The sequence below is a fragment of the Melanaphis sacchari genome, unplaced genomic scaffold (genome assembly GCF_002803265.2).
Source record: "Melanaphis sacchari strain LSU unplaced genomic scaffold, SCAv2.0 Contig174_pilon_pilon, whole genome shotgun sequence".
NCBI lineage: Eukaryota > Metazoa > Arthropoda > Insecta > Hemiptera > Aphididae > Melanaphis > Melanaphis sacchari.
In genome coordinates this window covers 470,856-480,376 of record NW_020270814.1, presented here as the reverse complement: position 1 = coordinate 480,376, position 9,521 = coordinate 470,856, and the positions used below count along the sequence as shown (strand labels likewise).

Below are 9,521 nucleotides of genomic sequence, written 5' to 3'. Positions count from 1 at the left end.
AATAAGTAAATTTGGTCATATAACAAATTTTAGTTTTTTTGAGTTATTTCCTTGACAAGGGAAAACATCTATTTATAGAACCCAATATTTCAATTCTTTATAACATGAATTTTTACTAATCAGAACATTTAGAGCCTAGGTTTTTAAATTATAAAATTATGATTATGCTATAAACTGATAGATGTGATAATAATACATTTCAAATTTATATGAATAAAATGTGTAATTAAAATTTACTCTGTTATATTATGTACAATGTGTATAAATAAATTATTTGTATATTTTTTAACAGATTATTTAACGATAGTTTTAACTTACAAATTATCAATGTAATATTTTATGAAAATTTGTTTTCATAATTGCATCATATTCAAGTACAATTGGTAATGTCGTATAAATATATATAAATCTATATCATTATTATGATTGTGCAGTAGCTAAAATGTGTTTAAGTAAAGCTGCTCTTCTATCAGTATTTTGAAATAGAGCTTTCAGCAAGCATTTTATTTGATCAACTTTTAATTCATTAGCTAATGGACCTTTTCCATCTGCCCAACGGTTTTCAATATCTTTCATACTAGAACTCAATATATATACTAATTCATTTAACTGCCACCATTTAGGAACGTATCTATGAACTTCTTTAGGTTCCTAAAATCAATCATATAAAAAATATATAATTATAGCATTATAAACTTATAAATTATTTAAAATACCGGAAATAAGGTTGGAATATATTTGATGATGTTGTTGAAAATAGATGAATATTGTTCAGCTGAAGTAGCTGATATGTCTTCTAATGTGAATATCTTATTAACAAGACATTCAAATAAACCATTACACGAATAACCTAAAAATAATACAAACTTATTAATAGTCCTGATTTATTTTGGTCCAGTTAAATATAATAACTTTGTATACTTACCTATAAATTTACAATAAACAGTTGATGGCAAAATATCTCTCCACAAACCACTTAAGATTGATAAAAGATCATGACATTGTGACATACTTTTTTCAACAGAATAGCCTAAATTTGAGTTTACAGCCATCAAAATAATGTCTGAAAAAAAAAAAATAAATGCATATATTAGCTAAACATTCGCATGTTTTATACATTTTAATAAATTATAAAAATGTATTAAAATTGCGATTATGAAACAATAACAATCATCAACTCAAAATAATATAATACTATTATTTTTAATGATAATTCTTACCTGATTGATTGACAATTTTTTCAATTTGTGTTATTTGCTGTTTGCATTGAGAATGGAGTATTTCACTAGCTAAGTTTTTAAGTTTTTCAAGTAAATGGACGATGAGTAAGTTCTTATAGGTTGGACTTAATTCAGCCAATTTCCGAGTAAAATACATAATGTTATTGTAAAGAACAGCTATGAGTTTATGTAAAAAAAAATCACAAAATTAAATTATACATTGAATTTTATATTAATAAAAGATAGGTATACCAGATTGCTGAGGATGAAATTCTAGCACTTTGCAATGTTGAAGCGGTATTACATCACAATACATGATTGTAATATTGTTTAAAATATCATGATATCTCCAAGTACTATTTTCTGGTATGCTAGACATGTCTGAGGCTACTGTATCAATGAGATCTAGAAATTCTAATAATGATTTACTGAAAAAAATAATAATTTACAAAACAAAATTAAATTCATGATAATACATTATACAACAGTTTCAAATGTACTTATTTGAAACTTAAATATTTTAATAATTATAAAAATAAATAATAAATAATTAAAATTTAATATATAATAGAAATATAACTATTTTTAATAGATATAAGTATAGAATATGAGTTCATCAAGGTAGTATTAGATACTAAATCGTAGGTAGCATACAAGATTAGTAGCTAGTATTAAATAATTAAAATAATTTACCTCACTTTACTTTGTGGATAAGCAAAAATTTTTTGACAAAATCCATTATCATCTAGAACATCTTCATCAGAAATCCATCTGTTTTCCTACGAAGAAAACAATTTTCCTGTTATAATAGTTACTTTAACTTTAAATTACATAGGTCAATGCGGTCCATCTTACAGCCCTTGAAACCTTATTTTTGGCTCCCATAGTAGACTTATATTAAAAAAAAAAATCACTGTAATATAACAAAATTGTAGTGTGTCAAATTTTTACGTTTTATGGTGTTATACTATAAAACGTATGTGTAACGAGTAACGTCCAAAACCATGATTTAATTCAGCTTTCTATGTACATAGTAGGTATCGTATTTATATAGCAGTCACAGCAAAGTCGTGATTTTTCTCTTGAAATTTTATCATTATTTGTAAGTATGTATATTTAAGAACCGGTATTTTCAACAAAAAATTTATTAAAATCTTAATCAAGGAACCATATTGAAAATTCTTCTTTAGAATCGTGCATAAGATTAATCACCATAGAGTGTTCAATTGATATTAAAAAATTGACTTCTGAGAAACAATGCCAATCATCGCTTACATTTTTTTTAAATAAAAATTCTAAACCTAATCAACATACTTATATCTTAATTTTAATCTACAATGTAATAATTGTGCATTACATAATATGTTTGTAATAAAATAAAACATAAATTATAATATCATTTATTTTTTATATTTTGACGGCCTTCAGTCTTTTTATGAGCAATAATTGGCCCATTTACTACATAAGGTTAAACCACCCCGATATGAATTATATCAAGAGAAAATAAAAAAAAAAATCTTACATTATTCACTTCAACTAAATCGTGTAGATCTTTCTTTATAATAGTTCTTGCTCTATCATAGTATAATTGGCTAATTTTTGTGAAAAATAAATTGTCAATATTTTCAATATATTTTATCAATTCATCGTTTGATTCTTCAAAAAATCCTAAATAATCAACATTATACAAGGGTATTTTTAGTAAAATAAAATAATATATATATACATATTTATATATTATAAAATTACCTAATTCACTTAAATATTTGTTGAATTCAAGAACTTCATTCAGATCTTCTTGGAAATTATTAAGATTGTGATATTTAACTGGTACAGCATTAAATATTACTATGTCTTTAAAATGTTTACAAAATTGCTGACTTGCATAAGATCCTAAATAAGACATAATTTTGATTTCATTAATGTCAGCAGGCAGAATGGAACTTAAAAATTCAAATACATTCTTGAGTTTTTTTATTGTTGCTGACATAAATTCATCTTCATTATTGGAAACTTTAAGAGTCATTGTTGAGACATTTACAAATTTTACCACATCAACTTGTAAGTTTTGAATAATAATTGGTTTAACAATTAAATTTATTAGTTTATCTGCAAATAGTTTGACTTCAATATTAAGACTGTCAAAATGTTGCAATGCAAATATAGTATCACAAATATCCTCCTGACTGCCAGATATTTTTAAAATCACTCTCCAAGAGTCTTGACTATCCGCATCATTCTCCGACCATTCTATTTTTTTTCTCCAGGCCGCTACAGAGTTTGAGTGCAAGACATCCGTTAGTCTTTGGTGTTCTCGCATTAATGGTTTGTATACATCTAATTTTGTTAAATGTTCATTGTTTAACAAAATGTTTTGAGCAGTTTGCAAATTTTTTATCCGATCAGCTAATGATAGTTTAGTTTGACTGTCACTTGTTAGATTCATGCTTGCTTCGAGGACTTGTTCTATAATAATCAAGCTGTTTTTATTTTCTTCCAGAGTAGATTTGAACATTTTCAGATCAGACATTGCATCTAAGACTTCTCTCTTGGTCTAGAAAATGTTTAAAAAATATGTTATTGTGATTTATATGTCAGACAAAGAAAAACTAATAAATATAAAACTTGACAAAAACAGAGAGAACGATTTGCAAGTACCATAATGATTAAGCTCAATATACAACTAAAGCCATAGATAAATTAGATAAATTAAGCAAAATATTCTATTAGTATTTTTCTTGTTAACCTGATTGTCGATGCGAGATATAAGGTTGTTAATTTGATTTGAATATGACTGAGCTGTATCTAACAACGATGCAGCATCCCTAGACACCACTGCAAACTTCATGTAACGCTGTTCCATCGCTTCCTTGATGTCGTATTCGAGGTTTGTGATTTTGTGTTTGAGTTCAGATACATTTTTGTCCAAGTCCGTCATTTCTACCTCGCCTTTAACAATTAGCAGCAACAATGAAAACAAACACAACGATGGCAATGATTATTGAAGAAAAAAAAGGAAATAAATTTTCAATACGGTTCTGTATGCAAAAATACAAGACCTAAAAGAACCTTACACGACGTACCTGCAGAGGCCAACACGGCAGCCAGAAAGCTCATAATTAGGATATTCCCCGGTGATGTTTATAAAAACATGAAAATGTCAATTTATATCGTCAGTTGAATCTTGAGTCGAACACTAAAACACACATACTGTAATAATACACTAACACATACGCGCGTCATGATAACGTCAACGTATTTCGCGGCGTTTTAAAAATACAATAACATTGTCTGAACAGCCCTAGATAACTGTTATCAATCACGATTTCATCCTCAAGTTCTGTGATAGAACAACAGATATAGATAATATGGTTACCCAAAAATACCAAAATACTACCGCCAAAACATTGTTTAAATTACAACAAATAATAATAATATTATTATTAATTGAAATTTGAAAATTAAAATACGTCTCCTTATCTAAATCTTACTTTTAAAAATTTAATTTTAGTAAGATGATTTTTTAAAACTCGAAATAACAACTTGCTACATTTGCTACATTATAGAATAAATTATAGTTATAAATTAATACTTTTTTTTTTATTTAATATAGGCAACTATATTTATTATCTACCTATTTCATGTGATTAGAACTATTAAAAGTTTGATTATACTTACATCAATATTAGTACATTATAAAGTTAACTTTATTAAGTATACAATATTATATTCAATTTAATAACATTAAGCATTATTTTTATCACAACAAATTGCTGCACGTGTAAAAAGTAAATAATTTTTAAAATTAGATATCAAAATCATTAATGATATAATTATTATTATTTATTAATATATCTTGCCGAATAACTGTTTAACTTTTGAAAATCTTTATGTACCTAATGATTTATTTTTGCAATGTTATACAATAATTAAATAATAATAATGAATAAAATGTTTAATGCTGTGTATAATTTTATTCTTGGAGTAAAGAATAAAATTTTTACTACTTACTACTGAGAACGAAAATTGTGTGTAATACAACTCATTTTGTGTTATATGAAATGTTAGAAACGGTTTTTATTCACTGGTTTGCTCAATTTACTCGTCCAGACGTCCAATACTGGGCCAAATACTATAGGTACTTTGAATTTAGATTAGACAAGCATTCAGATTTGATGCTCGTCCCGTGTAAACTGGGATTAAATGTACAATGGCCGCCAGTCTTTTTTACAGTTTTTTCTTAGTTTCATTTCGTTTTTGATTGATTGATTGATGCATGTATTAAAACATTTCGTCATATTTTCTAAAAATATGTCTTTTACATAGTATATATATATAAACAATAGTTATTAACCATGTAAGCTGCACGCATAGGTATGTTTTTTATAGATATTTTTTAAAAGTCAACACAATTTTTTAATTTTAAACGCTTACAACAATTTTAACTATGCCTACAAAGAATTTACTCTCACTGTAGCCAGTCCCCAGCCTGTAAATGGGAAGAAAATTTTGATAGGGAGTCGATACGGCCACCTTTAAGTGAATGGAGGGAGCCAAAGCGAATTCTTCCGTCTTGACACTATGTCTATTGTCTATAACAGTCCGGGACATATGACACATAGTCTGCGTCTAGACTGTGACTGACGGTGCAGGGATACCGTAACTTAACCCTTATATTATATACAGCATAGTTGACTAAATAATTAAGATATAAAAATATGTACCTATCTAAATATTAAACAGTAATAGGTACTAAATATGATGTAATTATAAATTATATTAATTCATTATTATACCTAAATGTATATAGGAGCTAATCGTTTAAAAAAATTTTTGTAGTTTTTTTAGATGAAAAAATTTAAAATATCACTTAAAGTACAAACTTAAATCCTTTACCTCTGTTCATTTATAAAATTACAAATAATCATTGATAATTTATGAATTATGCTAAGATATTAATTTTATAAATTTAATTTAATAACACGACATTTGTATATTTAATGATTTTATCAGGTATACAGTTGGTACAGATGTACTGAATTTTGTGTTTTTTTGAATACTGGCCGCCTACAATTGTAATAACAATGTACTCACATGTCATTATATTATGATATTAGCAGTTAGCACATTCAATCAGTAAATTATAACTTATAAATATCTTTACTCGTAAATTATTTTTATGAGCACTTAAAAATGTTTAAACGTTCTACAAACACCTGCGTATTAAATCAGGCTCTGCTTAGAATCGTTTTTCGAACGCCGTGATTTATCGCATTGCTTTAAAATGTTTAATAATAAAATATTGGCTTCGGTCGAGGTGAGTGAAGCGAGACGAGTGTCCAACATCCCAGTATCTATTATATAAATATATATTAATATAAAGTATATCCTGTCCATATACACTTTTAAATTACATCATACTTCTATAATACTATAGTATAGTACCTATGTATAAGTAATATGCATATATATAATATTATAATAATACATACTGATCATGAAATCTTCCCAGCAAGGTCATATCTAACATTCATCACACATAATACTTAATTTTTTACATTTATACTTACTGTATGATACAGGGTGATTTTTTTAAAGTTATATGAACACTCACTTTCTAGAAAAATGTTTACTCATTTTTTTTATTATTATCGTTGTTTAAGATTTTACTTTAACGACAGAAAACATTTTTATTTACATATTAAAAAAACAGAATATTTTTCTGAGAATTTCAATACTGGTATGATAATTGAAATTTAAATGAATAATTATTCAATTATAAATTTGAAGTAAATTTTAAGTTTACATAAGTAAAATATTGTTTCAAAATTTAGCGGCCAACTTCTAAAATAATTCTAAAAATTCTATTCCAAATTTTTAATATAAACAACTCGTCATAACAAATCTTTCAGAAATGATTTGTATGTGTGAAAATTCTTTGTTAAATATTATATTTTGAAATGTGTAATTATAAATGCTCCTAGTCATTCAATAATAGCAAAATTTTAGATAAATGATAACCATAAAAATTGCAAAAAAAAAAAATTTGTATTGACATGGCTTTAAAGTATTTAAAGAACTATATTTAAAAATTTTGAAAAAATGAGTCTTTGAAAGAATCACCCTGTACATGTATATACATTATACATACACAGATACACTGAAGATGTATTACATAATATGGATATTGTTTATTATAATATATATCTCTATGACGGTGGACACAATATTATTTAAAATTAAAATTATATCAATCATTATAATATTAAAAAGAGTTTTTAATATTAAAATCATTATGATTTGAAAAATATTCATTTTATTTTTCTTTATTCCATTTAATGCAACAATTATAATATTTTATTACATTTATAATAATTTAAACCGTAAATTTTGTTTATTTAGAAATTTTTTGAAATTTTTATCTCGCTTATAGGTTTATTGTGATATTTAACATACGACATAATAATTGAATATAAAATTATTGTATATTCAGTTTTAAAAATTATTGTAAAAATGTATGATTGACCAGCTATCGCTCGGATTATTTTTTTATCGGTACATAAAAGACATTTAATTATAATTAAATTAAAACAGTTGATGCAAAACAAAAATTCACAGTAATGGTAATTGGTAGGATAATATTGCAAATTTAATGTGGCGAATTGCAGTGACGATGATGTACGTGGCGAATAATCTTGACACGTCTCCGATCGTTAATTTAAATGTATTATTTATTATTATTTAAAAAAATCTCTTGCGATACATAATTATCTATGTATACCATATACATATTTGTTTTAATTTTACACGTCTTCGTTAATAGCCTTATGGTTTAATAATTAGTTGAAATATGTTTTGTGTGTTTGTCATGAGGCAGTGAATACCAAAATAGTGAATATTAAACATTATTGATAAAGAGTTTTTTAAATCTGGGATACCCATAGGATGCATGAAAATAATTATATTTTAATAAATATATAATATTATACATACTCGTATATCCATATAATATTATACATACTCGTATATCCATATAATATATAAATTAATAATGATTAATTTTACTCTAAAGTAAAATAACCATACTATAGTGCAAGTTTTTTTTAATATGTTTAAGTACATGGTTGTTTAATAATTTTTTCATTACAGCAGCATATTATTAAGTGTGAGTTGTGATAGCACTATACATTTAAAAAAGGGAAAATCTAAGTAATCACTCTGTGGTAAAGTTTAGTGGGTGTTAAAAGTACCTCGTCATCGAGGGTAACCTTAACTCTTTTAGACCAAAATAATATTGACCCTTTTCGCTACAACTCTTTTTCACCAAAACTGAAAAAGATACGATCGGTTTCTATACCAAACGATCTTTTAGCCAAATACAATTTCATAAACAATAATTTTAATTTTTAGGCAGTTTACCTATGTGTATAATGCAACATAATATGGAATATAGTGCTTTGCAAATTATAAATAATCGCAGACTTTATAACAACATTCTAGTACACACAATACAACGATAATCGTTGATAATTCCTTAGTTGAATTTTTATAATTTTAATAAATACACGGGGTGTATCTATAAGAAAACAAAAATAAAACGTTTATTATTTTGTTATAATTTAAAAACATTATTCATGGGAGACTTAAAATTTTTACGTACTTATATTTACTTTATGCAATGACATTTTAAAAATATATATAGATTAATTTTAAGCCTTAAGGAAGTACTCATTTATACTATGGATTTATTCATAATGTTTTTACGGTAAAGTAGTATTGACTTAAAAGTTAATTACAGTAATATTACTCGTATATGATATGTATTAAATGCAATGTTTTTTCGTCAAAAATTGAATCTACTTACCATAATACTATAAAAGTAAAATAAATTACTTTAATAGCAATAATAATAAACAAAACAAATATACTGTGAAATATAGGTACCGTCTCCGTTCAGAATCGTTTTTCGCATACGACGAGGATTTAACATCAAATTCGAATTTAACACAATCATCACTGTGACCCACTCGACGCTCACTGTATAGCAGAACGGTACCAACTTACGTTTTTATTCTAAATATATTTTTAAATGATTTTAATTTTTCTAATTCTAAATACTTATTTATTTTTTTTGTTTAATTTTTATTCATTTTGTTAGTATTATATAAAATATATACCTTAAGCTGTTGTAAGTACAATTTTCAGTTATCTTGACTTGAAAAATGGAATTATCATCAATATATTTTTTGTGAAATTAAATTTTTAACCATTCTGCCATTAGTAGTAAAATAAAAGGGTAAC

General features: G+C 25.4%; 1 protein-coding gene across 1 annotated transcript; it reads right to left on the bottom strand.

Moving 5' to 3' along the window:
- Positions 1–255: 255 nt before the first annotated feature.
- LOC112592393 (centromere/kinetochore protein zw10 homolog) lies at positions 256–4,460 on the bottom strand. The gene is made up of 10 exons (XM_025336420.1): positions 4,304–4,460; positions 3,967–4,169; positions 2,970–3,774; positions 2,743–2,888; positions 1,914–1,999; positions 1,473–1,648; positions 1,221–1,397; positions 926–1,063; positions 717–850; positions 256–651 (listed from the first exon to the last, which is right to left on the bottom strand). Exons 1-10 carry the CDS (start codon positions 4,335–4,337, stop codon positions 421–423), a joined length of 2,130 nt encoding a protein of 709 aa, XP_025192205.1. The 5' UTR covers positions 4,338–4,460; the 3' UTR covers positions 256–420.
- Positions 4,461–9,521: the final 5,061 nt, after the last annotated feature.

Bases quoted from the DNA above. Each gene is read 5' to 3' on its own strand.
- LOC112592393 (XM_025336420.1), bottom strand. From the start codon at position 4,337: ATGAGCTTTCTGGCTGCCGTGTTGGCCTCTGCAG. The intron at 2,000-2,742 runs GTAAGATTTTTT...TTTTCTTCGTAG, and splicing joins ATTTAGTTGAAGTGAATAAT to GAAAACAGATGGATTTCTGA. The intron at 1,649-1,913 runs GTAAATTATTTT...TATTTTTTTCAG, and splicing joins TATCCACAAAGTAAAGTGAG to TAAATCATTATTAGAATTTC.